The 20,703-nt window shown below is 30.2% G+C and overlaps 1 protein-coding gene across 1 annotated transcript in view; it reads left to right on the top strand.

Moving 5' to 3' along the window:
* The first annotated feature begins 13,955 nt into the window (after nt 1-13,955).
* LOC142324554 (phosphatidylethanolamine-binding protein 2-like) overlaps nt 13,956-20,703 on the top strand; it is a 21,930-nt gene continuing 15,182 nt past the window's right edge. The window contains exons 1-2 of the mRNA XM_075365392.1: nt 13,956-14,888; nt 19,555-19,711. Of these exons, the coding sequence (XP_075221507.1) occupies nt 14,568-14,888; nt 19,555-19,711 (478 nt within the window). The 5' untranslated portion in view covers nt 13,956-14,567. The remainder of the gene's footprint in view (nt 14,889-19,554; nt 19,712-20,703) is intronic.

The raw sequence follows: 20,703 nt of genomic DNA, 5'->3' as shown, positions 1-20,703 counted from the left end.
TTTATTTTTTACCATATGTTAATATTACACTATTATTTACTGCCTGTTCTTTTTAATCCTGAACTAAATTAATATGCTTACTGACCGACGGGCTAGTAGGTTAATATTACTTCTTCTCAACTTTAATATCAGTTACTATAAGTTCAAATCCAAGATAATTGTTCATTTACTCAGTCAGTATTATTGATATTCTGGAATTATGAATATTATGGATTTTGGTTAATAATACAGATTCCTTAACGTAGCAGTTGTCCTGTGAGAACAAGATCAGTTTCTAGATTAAAATTCAGTTATCGGCTTATTACACAACTGCCCAAAAAGGAGTGTATGTATTTATGTCTGTTCGTCATTGTAGCAGCTCAACAGCTGAACCGAGTTAGATGTATGACCCTGCGTTGGAATCCTTACTGGGAGTGTCATAGGCTGTAGAAATAAGTGTGTGTATATATATATTAGTGGAGATTTGATGGTTTTATATATATATATATATATATATATATATATATATATATATTAGTGGAGATTTGAAGGTTGAAGCACAAACTTTAATGAATTGAATTAATGAACTGTGATTCTCTATCACTGTGTTAGCTGGGTTTGAACTGAATGATTCAAATCAATAGAAATGAATAATTATAGAATAATAGAATTTAATTTACGTTAAATAAAAATAAAACAATATTAGATAAATTAAAAAAATTTCTGTTTAATAAAAATCCTTGTTTAATAATAATGGGGTACCCTTGGGGACTGCATGTGAGGCTCCCAAGACAGTTCTTGGGAGGTGCAATGGGGTATTCTTATAATATCTATGCAATCATTCAATTTTCAAAATTCAAATGTGGTATTTGTTAGTAGGATGAAGGCTAACTTTTGAATGGATTTAACAAATTACAGTCTTTTTCTAACAGATCACAGTTATTTGGAAATTTTGTTATTTCTTTGCAACCAATCTTTTGATTTTCCAAGTTCAAATATGTATTTGCTAGTATAATATAAAATCACAATGAAACCAAACCAGAACAAACATTAACTGATATACTGGAAAAATTGAATGGCCTGCATTAAACCGATAATGCTTTGCTCATCCATCTGCGCTAACAGTCAGAGTTGTTAAATACATAAAATCCTACTGCTCCAGTCTCCTGGAATATCATTACATAAGCTATCATTCTTGAGTCAGCTAAAGGAACAATTTAAGAGCAAAACTTGACACTTATAATTATGACCTTATATAATAAATGTTATTAAATACTTGCAGAAATAAAAATAAAACTTAACAGATAAATTACATCAAGTGATTTCAATCATTTATTATAATTGTATAGACAATAATATTTTTATTATTTACTTTACAAAGTTTGCTTCCATCTACAATAGTAGCTATTTATAGAATAATAACTTTTTTCTTTGGAAGCTTTTGAAAAATGAAGATGATGTTAAGCGCTTCATGTACTTTATACACAGAGAGGTTGTAGGCAACCTGTCATGAGGTACAGCTCATTCCTAAAATTGGCTTCATAGTTCATTTTTTTAATAATATTGAATTTTTAAAATTTCATTAAAAAAAAACAAAAGATATCTAAAAAAAAAATTATATAATGTTGCCAAAATGTTCACTCAAAGTAACTGAATTTTACGTACAAGAACCATATTTACTAGTGTAATTCAAGCAGTTTTTTGACTTCTTTCTTTTTCCTGTTTAGCCTCCGGTAACTACCGTTTAGATAATACTTCAGAGGATGAATGAGGATGATATGTATGAGTCTAAATGAAGTGTAGTCTTGTACATTCTCAGTTCGACCAATCCTGAGATGTGTGGTTAATTGAAACCCAACCACCAAAGATCTAGCACGATCTAGCATTCAAATCCATGTAAAAATAACTGGCTTTACTAGGACTTGAACGCTGGAAGTCTCGGCTTCCAAATCAGCTGATTTGGGAAGACGCGTTCATCACTAGACCAACCCGGTGGGTTAGTTTTTTGACTAACATTTTTTATCTAAAGGTAGCTGTGTGATTTATAGAGGAATGATTTTTATGTTTTAATTTTTTAATTTGGCCATAGGAGCATAGGCTGTAGGGCTTCTTGATGTTCCCTTGACATCCCAAGGGGCCCCTTGACCCTGATGGTCTCTGGGGACAAAGATCAACCCATTGAGATTTATATTTATTTTTGCCAATTTTCTAATTTTTGGTCAACGTTTTTCAAGGTATGAAACAAAAACTATTTTGAAAATGTTGAATATCCCCACACCCCTAAATCCAATCTTTTGTAATTTTAAATATCCAAGTACTTTCTTCATCTTGCTAAAGCTCAATTTTCTATAAAAACACAAAAAGTCAAGACCAAATACAAAAAGTACAAAATTAAAAAAAAAAAAAAAAAAATATATATATATATATTTTTTTTGAGCATATTTAAAGAATTTACATTGAACCAGTTCAGAAATATTAAAATACAGTAATTTATGTTGTAAGATATACTTCTATCTTACAGAGTTTGCTGTAACTTATTTTGTGTATTTAGATTAATGGGATAACACACTGAAATTTAAAAAAACCCTGATACCGAAAATTTTAACTAATAATTGTACTGTACGTTTATAGTTTTGCTGCTGTTATAGCCAAGAAAGTAAAATGTAATAATTTTTAGAAATTATATAAAATCTATAGTAATTAGAGTAAAATATATACGTTAATATTTTTCAATATTAAAGGGGAACTTACAGGGTACTCACCATCTGGAGCACATTGTTTTTGTCTTCTACAGCAATCATGATAAAAATTATGCAGACAAATTCAAAGTGGAATATTCATTCTGTTATGCGTTCTCTTTGCTACCTGTAATTTGATTAATCTTTATAAAAAAAGTTGTGTTCGAATTTAAGAGCTCTAATTTAGGTTAGATTTTTGAAGCATGGAGATAAATCAAAACATTTTAATTATGAATATGAGCATTTCAGTAAATAAAAACATTATAATAAAATTTGAAAATTTGTGACCATAGGCAGTCAGCAAGCAACAAAATGGTACACATGTATCTTAAGTGTTCATAAGCTTATGGTAGTAATTCAGACTCCTTAAATACTGAAATTAAATCATAATATTGACACTATGTAATGTCAAACAAATGCAAAAATAATAATAATATTTTTTATTTCATCATCAAAAAACATAATACATAAATAAAACTAGGAAACTGCTGTGTGTAGTTTAGAAGAAAAGTTTAATTATCTTTTTAGTTAATCTTCACTTTCCTATAGAGAAAAAAAATTGTTACTGAAAATCACTAATTTGGCTACTGAAAACTTATATTAAAATTGTTCATTTTTATAGCAACTGAAATGCCATATTGAGGTAGTACCTTTAGCATAATATAATGATTCTTTACTTACTTTTTCTCAACTACATTATCGCGTCATTATATGTTTAAAGAAATCCTATGTACCGTAAAGCTATTTTCCTATAGAATTTGAATATCTTATTAAGTACTTTAATCTTTCTTGGAATTGATTAAAAAAATTTGATCCACTATAATTTTTTTTTTACTTAAGTTTTTTTATAAAAACCTTGTTTCATAATTCTAGTTTTATAAATCCAAAACCACTACATTTATATGCAGAGCTTCAAGTTATGGGTGAAAAGTTGTTTCAGTGATATAGTATTATAGTGTTTTACACCATAGTAACATTGTCAAACTACCTCTGTGAAAATACTAAATGATAAAGATAAAATAATAAGCAGTATGTAAATAAGAAAAATAAATTTTATAAATAATTATGTATACCAAGGGGGCAAGGGAAAAAGGGTTTATAGCAACTGAAATGCCATATGTAGTATGAATATGTATATGTATGAATATTAGAGTGGTCCGAATTTTTATAATATCTTTATTTTGAAACTCTATACTGCAGAAAACTTGCCTCTAGAGCACTTAAGTAAAACGCTGATAAAAAAAAATATCGCATCTATCGGTAGCGCATTTGTGCATAAATATTTGAAATATATTGAAAAATAGAAGGGGTTATCTTGGATTTTAAACACCTATAAAAATACAAGATAAAAAATTGCTATATTGAAAAAGGTTTAAAAGTAATGCAAAAAACCTGTTGAATTAAGATAACTATAAAAAGTACTTTATTTTGGATAGTGCAAAGCGTTACAAATCTGTAATTTAACATATATTTTACGAACCACACCCGATGCGCAACGGTGTCTCGTGTAACCCGTCCCCTTCTAGAGTTCCAGTTGTACGCCACTACAACTGCACCCCCACTACGCCATTGTAATGTAATTTACCCGCAATGCAAAGCGCGCGTGCGTCTCCCGCCATTTGTGAACTCCGTGACGCAACAGTATCTGTCACTGTTGAGCCAAGCAATGACCATGGTGGTGTGTTTCATTAGTGTTTGCTTCAGTAATGTTAGTTTATAATTGAAAGTGTGTTTGTTTTAGTAGCGCTTGTTTATACATTATTTTATTACTGTGTCCTAATGGATGTGTCTTAAGAAAATTGCTCGCAGCGAGTTTAATTGTACTTTATTCGGTCACCCAAAGGAGTTACCTGCGAGAGTAAACTTTCGACATATGAAGACGTTCTGAAATGTGTTTCCAATAAACATTACAATTTGGCATTTAAAACAAACAACAGGTCAGTAAGTTTTTCGCAAGTTTCAAAACTTGTGGCGCCACAAGTTAACGCTGTGTTTGACAAAGCTTCAATACCAACAGTTACGCTTTACAGAATTGTTCATTTAATTAATGCATACCATAATAGTTATCGTAATCTTATGAAGTCTTATAAGCGGGATAAGGAAAAGATAAAAAATTGAGTTGAGGAATTCAAGCAGAAATTTTTGTTACTATTTAATATATCTGCTTGTAAGTGCAAAATAACTTCAGACTGCAATTGCCAAAAGGCCACTGAAGTTTCTGTGTGCCCTGTGTCTACTACCTGTACATGTGAAAAAGCAAAAAAAATACCAGTCGTTGTACCAAAATTAATGTACTTGCAAAGAAAACATGGCATAGGAAAAATTGGAAGTGTGGACGTAAAGGAAACAAAATTCATTACTCAAACACTTGAAAGAAAGGTAATCGAACATAAAGGAACTCATTATACAACTGATGGGATAGCTCAGCCATCTTTCTAAAACAAACAGATTCAGAAACTTGCCTGCCAAAAGAGGTAGTAAGTAATTCGTCTGAAGACACTGATGAAGATTTTAAATACCATAGTCTGAAATTAAGTCGCCATGGCAGATGCACATTAAATTGAAAAATACTGCGCTTACTAGCGATTACTTGGGATTGTAAGATAAAGCAACGGCAGCTATGGCTTGGGTTAATTGCAGGATTTTTATATTGTAACTGATGAAGACAACACATATATTGTTGACAAAAATAAACTTACATGGGAAAACAATGTTTACTGTTCAGTATTTCAAATGCAAAATGAGGAAAAGCATAACCCACTTCAAGTACTGCATTTTAATGGAAGGAAGTATAATACTTACGTGATTGAAAAAGATAAATCAAAGCCTCCTCTATGAATCATGAGACCTTGCCGTTGGTGAGGGGGCTTGAGTGCTCAGGGATACAGAGTAGCTGGACCGAAGGTGCAACCATATCGGAGAGGTATCTGTTGAGAGCCAGACTAAGGAATGATTCCTGAAAGAGGGGAGCAGCTCTTTCAGTAGTTGTTAGGCGCATGAGTCACAATGACTTAAACGGCCATATCAACATCACTCAGTTCTCTGACTACTGCGCAGCTGAAAGCAATGGAAAACTACAGCTGTTTTTCTTTCCAAGAAAATGTGACTCTGCATTTTCACATAATAATAATGGAGGCGCTTTCCTTGGTAAAATATTCCGGAGGTAAAATAGTCCCCCGTTCGGATCTCCGGGTAACTACTAAGGAAGGGGTCACCAGAAAAGTAAAAAATAACATTCTACGAGTCGGAGTGTGGAATGTTAGAAGCTTAAAAAAGGTTGGTAGGGTAGAAAATTTAAAAAGGGAATTGGATAGGGTAAAGGTGGATATATTAGGAGTTAGTGAGGTTCGGTGGGAAGAGGAAGGCGACTTTTGGACAGGGGACTTTAGAGTAATTAACTCAGCGTCAAATAATGGGCAGGCAGGAGTAGGTTTCATGATGAACAAGAAGATAGGGAGGAGAGTGGAGTATTTCAAGACGCATAGCGATAGTGTCAAAATCAAAACCTAAACCGACAACGATTGTTAACGTCTATATGCCTACAAGCGCCCATGATGATGATGAGGTGGAGTGTGTATACGAAGAGATTGATGAAGCGATTAAACACGTAAAAGGAGATGAAAATTTAATAATAGTTGGAGATTGGAATGCAAGCATTGGAAAAGGCAAGGAAGGAAATATAGTGGGTGAATACGGGCTGGGCAAAAGGAATGAAAGAGGGGATCGACTTATAGAGTTTTGCACGAAGTATAATTTAGTAATTGCCAACACCCAATTTAAAAATCATAATAGAAGAATATACACTTGGAAAAAGCCGGGCGATACTGCATGGTATCAGATAGATTATATCATGGTTAAGCAAAGATTTAGAAATCAACTCGTTGACTGCGAAACTTACCCTAGAGCAGACATTGATAGACCATAATTTGGTGATAATGAAATGTAAGTTGGGGTTTAAAAACCTGAAGAAAAGGTGTCAGGTGAATCGGTGGAATTTAGAGAAGCTTGAGGAAGAGGAGGTAAAGAAGATTTTTGAGGAGGACATCGCAAGAGGTCTGAGTAAAAAAGATAAGATAGAAAATGTAGAAGAAGAATGGGAGAATGTTAAAAAGGAAATTCTTAATCAGCAGAAGCAAACTTAGGCGGAATAAAGAGAACTGGTAGAAAACCTTGGGTTTCAGACAATATATTGCAGCTGATGGATGAACGTAGAAAATATAAGAATGCTAGTGATGAAGAAAGTAAAAGGAACTATTGGCAATTAAGAAATGCTATAAACAGGAAGTGCATACTGGCGAAAGAAGAGTGGATTAAAGAAAAGTGTTCAGAAGTGGAAAGAGAAATGAACATTGGTAAAATAGACTGAGCATACAGGAAAGTTAAGGAAAATTTTGGGGTACATAAATTAAAATCTAATAATGTGTTAAACAAAGATGGTACACCAATATATAACACGAAAGGTAAAGTCGATAGATGGGTGGAATATATTGAAGAGTTATACAGAGGAAATGAATTAGAATATGGTGGTATAAAGGAAGAAGAGGAAGTTGAGGAGGATGAAATGGGAGAAACAATACTGAGATCTGAATTTAAGAGAGCATTAAAAGATTTAAATGGCAGAAAGGCTGCTGGAATAGACGGAATACCTGTAGAATTACTGCGCAGTGCAGGTGAGGAAGCAATTGATAGATTATACAAACTGGTGTGTAATATTTATGAAAAAGGGGAATTTCCGTCAGACTTCAAAAAAAGTGTTATAGTCATGATACCAAAGAAAGCAGGGGCAGATAAATGTGAAGAATACTGAACAATTAGTTTAACTAGTCATGCATCAAAAATCTTAACTAGAATTCTATACAGAAGAATTGAGAGGAGAGTGGAAGAAGTGTTAGGGGAATATCAATTTGGTTTCAGGAAAAGTATAGAGACAAGGGAAGCAATTTTAGGCCTCAGATTAATAGTAGAAGGAAGATTAAAGAAAAACAAACCAACATACTTGGCGTTTATAGACCTAGAAAAGGCATTCGATAACGTAGACTGGAATAAAATGTACAGCATTTTAAAAAAATTAGGGTTCAAATACAGAGATAGAAGAACAATTGCTAACATGTACAGGAACCAAACAGCAACAGTAACAATTGAAGAACATAAGAAAGAAGCCGTAATAAAAAAGGGAGTCCGACAAGTGTGTTCCCTGTCTCCGTTACTTTTTAATCTTTACATGGAACTAGCAGTTAATGATGTTAAAGAACAGTTTAGATTCTGAGTAACAGTACAAGGTGAAAAGATAAAGATGCTATGATTTGCTGATGATATAGTAATTCTAGCCGAGAGTAAAAAGGATTTAGAAGAAACAATGAACGGCATAGATGAAGTCCTACGCAAGAACTATCGCATGAAAATAAACAAGAACAAAACAAAAGTAATGAAATGTAGTAGAAATAACAAAGATGGACCACTGAATGTGAAAATAGGAGGAGAAAATATTATGGAGGTAGAAGAATTTTGTTATTTGGGAAGTAGAATTACTAAAGATGGACGAAGCAGGAGCGATATAAAATGCCGTATAGCACAAGCGAAACGAGCCTTCAGTAAGAAATATAATTTGTTTACATCAAAAATTAATTTAAATGTCAGGAAAAGATTTTTTAAAGTGTATGTTTGGGGTGTCGCTTTATATGGAAGTGAAACTTGGACAATCGGGAGTATCTGAGAAGAAAAGTTTAGAAGCTTTTGAAATGTGGTGCTATAGGAGAATGTTAAAAATCAGATGGGTGGATAAAGTGACAAATGAAGAGGTATTGCGGCAAATAGATGAAGAAAGAAGCATTTGGTAAAATATAGTTAAAAGAAGAGACAGACTTATAGGCCACATACTAAGGCATCCTGGAATAGTTGCTTTAATATTGGAAGGACAAGTAGAAGGGAAAAATTGTGTAGGCAGGCCACGTTTGGAATATGTAAAACAAATTGTTAGGGATGTAGGATGTAGGGGGTATACTGAAATGAAATGACTAGCACTAGATAGGGAATCTTGGAGAGCTGCATCAAACCAGTCTAATGACTGAAGACAAAAAAAAAGACAAAAAAAATAATCAAAGCAATTTTGAAGAACAATAAAAAAGGAGCGTTACACAATTTTAAAAGAACCAGGTCCTGTTTTCATCGGTTATGTTTCACCCTCTTCTGGTTCTGCTGAAGACATTGCTGATAGCATTATTTCTTATTTAATTGAAACTGGATTTTCACTTCAGGAAGTGGACATAATTGGATGTGATGGCATTGTTATTAATGGGTTGGAAAAAAGGTGTCATTTGTAAAATTGAAGAACACATTAAAAAACTACTTCAGTGGGTGGTGTGTCTCTTACACTTTAATTAATTATCATTCCAGCATTTGTTTCAAGCTTTAGATAATGAAACAACAGGACCAAAATCATTTAGGGGTCTGATTGGCACACAACTTAGTAAATGTAAAAAACTTCCAGTGGTAAATTCTGACAATATTGGTGTGAGATTCCAGATATTGACCAAAAGAAATATTAAGCAGAGATCAACAGTACCTACTGGACATTAGTTATGCTATAAAAGCAGGTAACTGCCCTGAAGATTTATCTGCTCATGAACCTGGCGCACTTTCCTACTCAAGGTGGTTAGCAACAGCAGAGTTCTCTGATTGTATATAAGTGTTGAAAACCCAAAAGATGAACACAAGATCTTAGCTTCTTTCATCTTAAAATCGTATATGTCTGTATGGTTTCAAATAAAAACAAGTAAATATTTTACAAATGAACCAGAATATGTATTTGAAGTTTTAAAATCATCAAGATTCCTTCCAGAAATCTTGTCATTGACCCAGTAATTGAGAGAAACACATTTTTTTCACATCCAGAAAACTTACTTTTGAGTATATGATGGTAGATAAAAGGGATCATGTAGAAGACTTGTAGAAGATCATGTATAAAAGAGTTGGGTTATAGAAGAATTATAAAAGCTAGAAACATAGCTTCTAAAAGGAAGTCAATCAGGCATTTGCAAACACCCAAAATCAATTTCCAAGCTAAGGACACACATTGAAATGATTCACTGGGGCACTACTACACTTTCACCACCACCTTTGTTACGAAGAGTCACTGATCAAGAGATTTGGTCGAAGGTCAAATCAAGTGGAAAAGCAGCGGAATGGAACTTTAACAAATTCCCATGTCATATCCAAGCAGTAAAATGATGATCAAGCTTGTCACTGAGGCATCTCAAAAGGTGGTTGGATTTAGTTCGAGATGGTTTAAGGACACTTCTTTCAAGATCATCAATGGCAAGTCTTTCAAACAAATCTAAATTCAAACCACCTGAATAAGACAAGTAAAAGACTACATTGCCTTACAAACTAAACATTTCAAGTGACAGAAAATAAACTTTTATTGGTATCTTTTAAAATATTTAAATTTTGGTTTTTTATGTTGTTTTTTGAAGTTTAATGTACTAATAAAATAAAGTAAAATGTATTATTTTTCAATTTATTTATCCTTACTACATGTTGTCCTACTAAAATGAGCTGTTAATTGATTGTACCAAGAGTTCTTATCTGTACTTTATATTTTGGAAAAAGTGCAAATTTTTATATTTTTCCAAAGTTTCGGACTAATGCGCTACCACCAGGTGTGAGGTAATATAATTTACCTTTTCTATTTACACATAACTCTTTTAGAGGCAAGTTTTCCATGGTATAGCACTATATTATTTTTTTAATTTATCAGCCTACCCTAATGAATATGTGTGTATGTGAAGGGTGCAAGGAAAAAAGGATTACTTCATTTTTTCTGATTTTTGTTTTTATTGCATCATGAAATATCTTAAAGATGAAAACTACATCATCCTGTTCATTTATTTTGACTAACGAGTAGAATATTGTAAAACCTCATACAGGAAAAGAAAGGAATTAGTCCACAAAACATGCAAAGAGTGAGCTAAGTTCACATATCATTCTCTGATCTCTGAAAATCATCCTATTTTCATGAAGATCATTGTTACTCATAATACAGTTTAGTTTATAGTCAGCCTCATAGAACAATCTAGTTTGCTGTTAGTCTAATTTTTATAGTTTGAATATGAGCTATTTTTGCTGTTATTCATTTAGTTTCGTTTTTGCCTTCATTTTTAGTAAGTAATTTTTTGATATTATCATTAACAGGTGTAGTGATGAGAGTGAGGAAAATAGTAGAATATTCGAAGAAACTTAGAGCTGCTTTCAATTAACTGATATTAGTAGAAAGAATAAATTACATCAAATGTTAGTTTTACAGTTATTGCCAATGCAAACAAATTAAATATTTTGAGACTGTTCTGATTGAAGGTAGAAAGCAGATTGTTAAGTGCTTTAATGAGATGAATAGCAGTGATAAACAGAATGCTATTCATGTGACTTAAAAGTACTGTCATCTAGCAAAGATGTAATCAGCAATTTGATAACGATACAAATTTTAGGGATATAAATTTTTGTTATTAAGTAAGATTTATTGTTGATAGAATAGTTAGAGATTGAATTCAACAGAAAATTATTTATTTTTGTTCATGGAATAAGAAGGGAAAAATTGAATCTTGAAAAAACTGATTAAATTTACTGATACATTTCCCAAGATGAAGACAAAGTTAGGCCACACTTGCTAACTAAGGACAATATTTCTATTGTAAAAATTATATGGTATCATTAAAATGTCAGACTAGTCATTATAGTGTATTATATATACTGAATATTACTTTTTTTAACAGTTTCCTAATTTATAGTTTCATTTTTACTTTCCTAGCATCATACCTCTAGAGCTCTGCTGCAAGAAGGAATGTATGGTAATCATTCAAAAAATGGGGTATGGGCATTTTGCATTCTCAACATTTCATGACCAGGGACACCAAGAAACAAAAAAAAAGTGGGGCATATGTACGTGTGCTGCCATATTTGAAAATTAATAACTTTTGACTGAATAAACTGATTTTAATGAAATTTTGCACAGAAAGTCATGCATATGGGCCAGTTTGTTGGTAAAATTTTGGGGTTTATATTTCCAGTGGGTGTGGGATTGTTTTTGGGGTCAATTTTCTCAAAATTTTGCTTAAAAAATTTTCTCAAAATTTTTCAATTTATATTAAGCTCAATACATGCTTAATATAAAGCATGGTTCAGATAAGCTGGTTCAGCTTATCTGAACCATTTTTTTTATTTTGCTATGAAATGTCCCCTTGCCCAAATATTGAAAAAAGCTACCTTTTATTTATTGTATATTTTTTAATGTCTTCGTAGGCATAGTGTCCCATTACAGCACCTTTTGGTGCAAGTAACCCAAAAAACATACGTTGAGGCAATATTGAGGGTGAGGAAGCCAATCAAAGTTTAAAAATAATGATTTTTTTAATTTTTCAGAATTTTTTTTGGTTTACTTAAAAGTTTAAATAATGAACTTTTCATAATAATAATAATTTACAATTAAAGTCCATTATAATTCACCTCCATCCCCAAAAAGTAGATCTTAGGTAACGTTTTATTGGTTGTGCATGTTTTATTGCATTTTTTTTTAGTTTCTTTCATTTAACATAATAAATGTACAAAAATAAAAAAAACATCTTAAAATGTGATTTTGGAGGTGGGGAGCAGAGAAAAATGATTTTTTGAATTTTTAAAACTGTTTTGGTTTATTTAAACATAAAATAATAAGTTTACAATAAAAGTTCATCATAAACTGTATCACAATAAACATCATAAACCCCAAAAAAGAAATCTTAGGTAACTTTAATAATGAATAATTATTTTTCCACTATATAAGAATAAATAACCAAGGAGGAAAGTATTGCAACTTTGTTGTCAAATTTTGATATTTCAATATTTTATTAAAAATGTTACATTAAATTTTAATTATATAAATAATAGCATTTTTAATGCTATTGAAAATATGATATTTAAATTATTTTTTCATTGGATAAGAAAATTGTTTCTTATGTTACAATCTTTTAAGGTGAAAAATCTGTTAAGTCCGCAATTTAAACCCCTATTTGCATGTAAATGTTTCTATCAATGTAATAAAATTGTTTTTATATTTTTCTGTTTCATTTATATTTCTGTTGGGATTGATATTTTTACAAAATACTATTTATTAACCTATTAAGGTTCCACTAAATGGATTTAAAAAAGTTATTTTTTAACAGTTATAGATTTTCTAATAAAAAAAGGTTTTCTGTAAAACTGACAAATTGTGATCTAATCCCTTGTCCCTTGTACCCTTCATTTATAGTCTGCCTCTAGGATGCAATTTACTGAACAGTTAATATTTTTATCTCTATTAGGCCAATCTGAATGAATATTTAAGTTTTATTTTATGCAGATTTTTTAATTCAGCTAATAAGTAATACATTATACTTAAACAGATTATTCTCACAATTCACATGCACTTCATAATATCCTCCCTCCATAAACTCAAATTAAGAGCTTCATTAGTTCTGACTTTAATAATGCAACAGATTATATGAAACTAATAAGCAACCAAACAGCTGATAATTATATTCATCCCCTAATATTAACACATTAATTTGTAAAAATGTTTCTTACTTAAATAAACAGTATTATATTACAGTATTTGACATATTTTTAACCACTTAAAAGAAGATGGAAATTCTTAATTCGTCCTGTATATTTTTTTAATGTATATTCAATTGTTATTCTTCACTAATTTTCTAATTGTTTTTAAAAGTTAATTTCCCTGGTGATCAGTTTTAAGTTATTTCCATAGAATATTTTTTTAAATGAAAATTACATTGTCCATACTGAAAATTTGAAGATATTTATTAATTTATTTTTTGTAGCTATTGTTAAGTGTTAGATTTCTAGAATATACACTAAAGTATAATAAAATATTAAATTTTATTAATTTATGTTATAGCTTGGTACCATTCTGACATTCTAAGTATTTTCATTTAAAAATTTAATAAAATTAGCAGAAAAACTTGAGGTAAAAATAATATTTATTTCCTGGAAAGCAATCTACATACATTGTAAATAAGTAGAGTAAAAAAAAATTACAATATATATATACATATATATCCTGTTTTCCAGAGAACCTTATCTTATATTTGATAACAGTCTATAAAATTTCTCTCTGTGCATGTTTTATGTTTATCATAACACATGGTTTTTGTGATTTTTTTCTAGTTATTTCTATTTTATAGGTTTATTCATACTTTAAATAAAATGACAACAAACTATTCAAAAATGAAAAAGTGTTATTGTTTCTATTCGTTAAATTTTAATTTTTTGAAGGTGGCTCCAGATTAAAGGGAAGCAAGTTCTTAGCAGTTTTTTTTTTAATCAAATGCTGAAAGTTTAATTTACAAATAATTATTAAGTTTTATCTTTCAAAATTTGAATTTCAGTAATCTCTTTGAGGAACAATTTATTAAGCAAGATTCATCAAGAGTTGTTATATTATCTTTTTATTATTCTCGTATTTTATTTTCAGAATGTTAGTTCCTGAATTGTTTCAGGCACTATACCACTATACTCAAAATAATATAGATTAATCTTGTTGTGGAAAATTGTTGAATGTGGTTATTATTCAAGAAAGTTAATTATTGGTTTTATGACTTGTTAAAAACTTATAAAAATTCATCATTATGAATTACTCTCTTTTAGAGGTGGGGAAAGATACAGTATGAGATAATGTTTTAATTAAATGAGACATTTACTATTTACGTTATAATTACCTTATCTCTTATTTACATCCAATATCTATTTTAATTTTGTTGAATTTTAATCTGTCCATTTCATCAGATCTTTACCAACTTTACTGAGAAATTTATATATCTAATTATGGTAATTAATTTTAAAATATTTTGGAAAAAGATTATTATATTATTAGTTACCTGTTGTATTTGCTTAAATACATGCAAAGCAAAAAAAAAAGATTCTTCAAGTAGTAAATCGTCAAGCAGTGATTCATCAAGTAGTAAATCCTCAAGCAGCGAATCATCAAGTAGTGAATTCTCAGAAAGTGAAAAATTTCATTTCCCCCCCAAAACTTCCGATGGACAGGATGGTACTAACCCACTACTGAGTAAACACCATCTAAAAATTCATAACAATTTTGTTCCACTTTTATTTCCAACAGAAATACCAGATCATATATTAAGGGTAAGGTAATAAAAATTGATTATCATTATGTTATTAATCATTTTATGCAATACATGTAATGAAAATCTTCAAATGCATGCACGTTAAATTTATTATAATCTATTTATTTATTTTGTATTTAATTTTGATAAGTTTAAAGTTTTTTTTAATCCTTAAGAAGCTAGACAGCTCTTAATACTAAATATTAATTAAAATAAATAATATTTTCATTATTTTGAATTACATCTTCAATTAAATTATTTCCTTAAGACTGTTATCAATTTTATTATATTGAAGCCTTTCCTTATTATGTTGCTTATTCAAGGCCATTCTATCTTCAAAAGAATTATCTAATGAACCTTTGATTTTATCATAAGGTATGTAAATTTACCTACAAATTAACAAAACCTTTTTAATACAAATATTAAAAAAAAAATTGTTAAAATTGTGGACTCTATAGAATGATATAAAATTGTAGAGATATTTTTCAGCATTGATGCCGATCTTATTTATGCTGGACCAAGTAGTATCTTTCTTTTAATAAGAATAAAGGGCATGGCATATTGTGTCCCACACATGGCACACGTATGGCATGTTATTAAAGACATATCTATTTTGGTAATAATCTATCGCACAGTAATTCTGTGAAGATTTCTATACAAGTAGACATAATCAACTGACCATCATTTTAAATTTATGTTCATGTGCATTTTTGTATAGATACATTAAATAACCAATATGTTTTATTGTAAAATATAATAATTACTATTAAATAAAATCCACCCCTGGAAAAATATTTTACATTATTAAATGAGTCACTTTGAAGCTTCCTTGTAAAAGCTAAAATGCTTTGAGAATTAACAACCAAATACAGAAAACTATCAAATCACAGAAATTAAATGAATTTTCCACTTTCTTTGATATTTTCAGTCTTTTTTACGCTGAAAATAACATTTTTCTTTTATATCTACTGATGACACACATCCATTTCACTAACTTTGTGCATTTTATATAAACATTATACATATACATATAAATATAATTTGTTAGCTGTATGTTTTTTGACTAGTCAAGCAGCAGATTAACTTTTATTTTAAATTCCAAGTTTTTCATTACAAAAAAATAAATTTACAGATTAAGAAGACTGGGCAGAAAATCCCAACATGAGAACAGGTTTTGTTTTTTATGCTAAGAAATTTTATCATAAATGTAGTTATAAACTTATTATACTAGAATAAATGCAAATATAAAAACATATTTTAATTATCACAAGTACTCTTAAAGCTAGTTTAGACTAAGTACAGGTAAGTAAAGCTAGTTTAGTGTATAAGTATTGCATTGCAACTGGTTAGCATAGAGTATAATAGTTCCACCAAAGTTAAGTTAAAAGTTACAAAAAAGACTCAATCAGAATTCTGATAATGCAAATTTGAACTTCCTTATCCGTAATATGAGACTAAAATAACAAAAATATTTGGATCTCCTACCTTTAATTTCACTGTAGGTATTGAAAGTGATTTCCTAATGTGAATATGTTTCTTATCCTTTTCACTACATTTATAGACATTTTTGGTAATATTTGTTCAATAGTGTTAGAAGTTTTACTTTCCATGTTGGTTTTCATCTCTACAAGCATGTGAGGATTAATAGAAAAACTATACTTTTTAAATATATCCAAAGGAAAACTTTTCTTTCAACTATTACGATCATTACTCCTGAGCTGCAGTTCTTTTGAGAACAAGTTGTAACCAAAAATTTTCTGCAACATGATTATAAAAATTTCATTAACAGTATGTCAGGTGGCATCGATTGTTAAATCAACATTCTCATTAATTTTCCTTTAACAGTGAAATAAACTGTAATTTAAGTAATGATAAAATTTATAATCTATTGTTTTATACCCAAATATTTTATTTCATGTACAAGTATAGTAGAGACACACAAATCTATGTTCCATTTTTACGGAGTGCTGAATTATTAGGAACTGCAAACCAGGTAACCTTCAAATTAATGATTTTTCATGAAAATTATGAGGATTTTCATTACTCCATATTCAGTTATTTTGATTGTTTACATGGTTTCAAGTAGAACAAAGCATTGTCTCTAAAATAATCACTACCCAGTACCTCAATCTCATTTTTATCATTAAAAGATCCAAACCAGTGACCAAACTATCTATCTAATCTTTAATTTTAAGAAAAATATCTGTGTAATGAACATACAATTTTAATTTTTTGTTGCCCTAAAAGCAACATCTCTCCTTCCTTCAGTCTTACCTTAAGGAGAGTGTGATTTAGATTGCTTGAGTGACCTATTATGAACTGTGGTTTCTAAAATTAAAATCACCATTTAAAAATTTCCAGTCACCAATGTGGAGATTGCTCTCAAAGAAAAAAAGAAGACATAGTTGTTGAGAGTCCAGTCTCTGAGGATAACTTTCTAAGAGAATTCTCTGGATAAGCAGGTTAAATGCTCTTTCTTATTCACAAGAATTTGTGTGGTTAACACTGATGAGCTCTTTTGATTCCATAGACTACTAGTCTAATCAAAATTTATAATAATGACGTTTTGGAAAGTGCAGCCCAAGGAAATTTCATCTGAAAATTGTGTTTCATGTATTTTAATGTTATATTTGCAGAATAAGTCTATAATAAAATCATCTTTATCTACTATAAATGCAATGCTCAACTGGTTGTTTATCGAATGTATCATGGCTGACACAACAGGAAGATATGAATATTAATATGAAACTGATGTATGACAAAGTTATTTCAACAGTTATATGCTCCTAACTGTATTTATGGTGTTGTCTTATGGCACATTAAGTTGTGAGTTATACATTGGAATATATTTTTTTTTAGAGGAGAAACCTTTTATAGGCACCTTGAGATCTCCAACCCATGTTAGTGTGGGACTCTCTGTTGTGGGCCTACTCACCAAAACCCATCCCCTTCTATAATATGAGATTCTGGATCTACCTTACAGTATTATCTCGGCAACCCTTGTGTCTTGTTTCCATCCATATCTCAATTACTGGCCCCATGCCTCAAACCTATAAGGGTCCTTTGATTTTTTTTGTTTCGTTTTACCTTGACTTTGGGCCGTGAACCTGCCTCAAGGGAGACTCAAACTGAGTAATTCATTTCTGGACTTCTTTCATATTCCATCTTCTTAACTAATATGATGATTTTAATTAACATCATGGAAATGGCATGCCACGATCTTTTGGTTTTCACTGTAGTCCCAATGATGTTCTTTGGAGTAGCAACAATTTTTTGTAGCAGGAACAATTATACATGAATACTGTGTGTTATGTAGTATCCTCCACCCTGTAATAATTACATTCTGGAGGGGTCTCAACATCCAGTATGCCTTAAAACACATGTAAGGCACTGATATGGAACAAGTACTGGCATGATAAGGAACTGGGTTAACTTGTTCATACCCCTTTCCCCATGTTTTTGGTACAGTCATCTTTGAAGATCAGGGATCAATCTATAGGTCCATCTGCCTATTTTTGATTGATCCCATCTCTTCTGCAATCTGCAGACAAGTGATACCTTTGCATCCGCCTCCTGCACATCTCCTTCCTCTTCCAAACAAGGAGATTCAGGGACCTGTGTCCCTGATCGCCCCATATGATCCTGTACTCACATTATATACTATCTGCTAATACTGCAATACCTGTAATACCTGCTTTATACTATTAATATATTCTCTCATTTTAAGGATTGCATTCTTTAGATATCTTTATAAATATTTAAAGCATAAACAATATATACAAAATTAAAATTTTAAATGTTACAGATAATAATTGTAGTTTAAATTGTCTTATTGTATGTATGAATTTAATTTATAACAAATTTGGATTTAATGTATGGTTTTATTCTACGCTTTGTATGAAGTTTTAAAATCTATGTATTTTATCATAATGATGTTTTTTAATAATGTAAAATTTAGTTGCACAAAAAAGTTGTAAATAAATTTAAAAAACCTATCAAAATAAAATGATAAGTTGGTGCTTTGTCTTATGAACAGCAATCTACAATACCAGCTAACTAGTCAATGTTTCAACAGTTGTTGTATTACTTTCTTTTTTTTTATTCTTACTACTTTCTTTTCAAAAGAAAGTCGTTAGAGTAGTAGTAATTTAGAAATATTTTTTCCTGAATATCACTTTGACCCATTAATAATATTTGGGCTAATGACCATAGTAGTTGGGCCCATAATCTTAAAAAAAAATTCTTTTAATTACAATACATAATTTCTTGTTCTGCTTATTAAGATAATACAAAATGAATGCACTACTTATTAAGATTTAAAAATAATTATTAATGATAGAAATAGTTATTTCTTACATGAAAATAGGAGAAAACTGAAAAATATTTGAACCAAAAATTCCAATTGGATAAAAATTGTGAGAAAAAGTTAGGTATTAGATAGATTTATTATTTGACTGTTAATAAGATTTTTTTTACATTTACTGAAGTATAAAGCTGAGTTGGATTAAAAAGTAGTCAACAAGGATCCTTCTTTTGGTTTTTTGAAGATAAATTTGTTTTACCGTATCATGCAGTTAATTTTTTAATTCGAGTACATATGTATTTTTCATTAAAATAAGCATGTGTTACCATTTGGTATCTGTCTTTGTTACATCGCTAAGTTGACCAATTTTTGAATTTTTTAGGTAACTTATAATGGATTAACATTTCGAAATTTTTCTTATCACAATCAAACAATTGACGCAGATCTAGGAGGAAGACTAAGAGTCAGAGATACTCTAGAAGAACCAGAAATAGATTGGTTAGAAGAACCAGGAAATTTTTACACTGCAATGATGCTTGGTAAGTTATACTTTTGTATTTATTATTAAAGATATATAATGATTAATTTTATTTATTCCACGATCAATTTAGCTAAAATATTCAATATAGAAAATGAAAATTCAGCATACCTTTATTTAATTTTTTTCATCATCTAAAATAAGTACCAACTTTTTCAGTTAAATTTATTTTTTCTCATCATACAGTATATTTTATTGTTTTTACATTTATTAATAACAAAGCATAAATGATACTTAGATCTACAAAAAAAATAACAATTTTTTTTTGAACACGCAGATCACACATTTCAGTGATTATGAAAAACACTTTCACATGTTAACACAATGTATAAAAAACATACCAGCACAATTTTAAGATCAAACCATATTAAAAAAAAAAAAATAAGATTAACATATATAAAGAATAAAAAACAAATATAAAGAATAAAAACTAAAGAAAATCTTACAATTTGAAACAAACATACTCATCTACTATAACCAACTACATTTCAAATAAATTTCTCTATAAGTTCACGATACAATCAGGCTGGGAAATCTTATCCCAGCCTTTGAAGGAGTAAACACGACTATTGTATAAATTCTCATCCTATCTGTAAGTTATCATCTCATCCAGAAGCTTTGACTCCCTGTTATTTTTTAATAGGTTCCTCTAATTCATTCCTTCCTACTCTGATGTTTCTCACATCTCTGTGAACAGGCTTAGCAGGTGGTAATTAGTCCAACAGTGCATACAAAATTTGTAATGCAGATTGTTAGCAGACTATTTAAGCAGTTTCTTTTTGAGAAATTCTAATGGTGTCTGGTGGGCAGTTTGTTCTGTCGTAGACTGTGTCAGCAGTTGGGGGGGGGGGGGGGGGGCTGAGGATTGTGTTTGCTATGTGTTCACCATGTATTTAATGTACAGTTTTCCACACTTACACTTGTTAATAATTTATTATTTTATTGTGTTTAGTGTTAGAATACATTAGATGGTCTTCCAAGGCAGTAGTGGTA

Source organism: Lycorma delicatula, chromosome 5 (assembly GCF_047948215.1).
Source record: "Lycorma delicatula isolate Av1 chromosome 5, ASM4794821v1, whole genome shotgun sequence".
NCBI classification, from domain to species: domain Eukaryota; kingdom Metazoa; phylum Arthropoda; class Insecta; order Hemiptera; family Fulgoridae; genus Lycorma; species Lycorma delicatula.
This window is presented reverse-complemented; position numbering and strand designations above follow the sequence as displayed.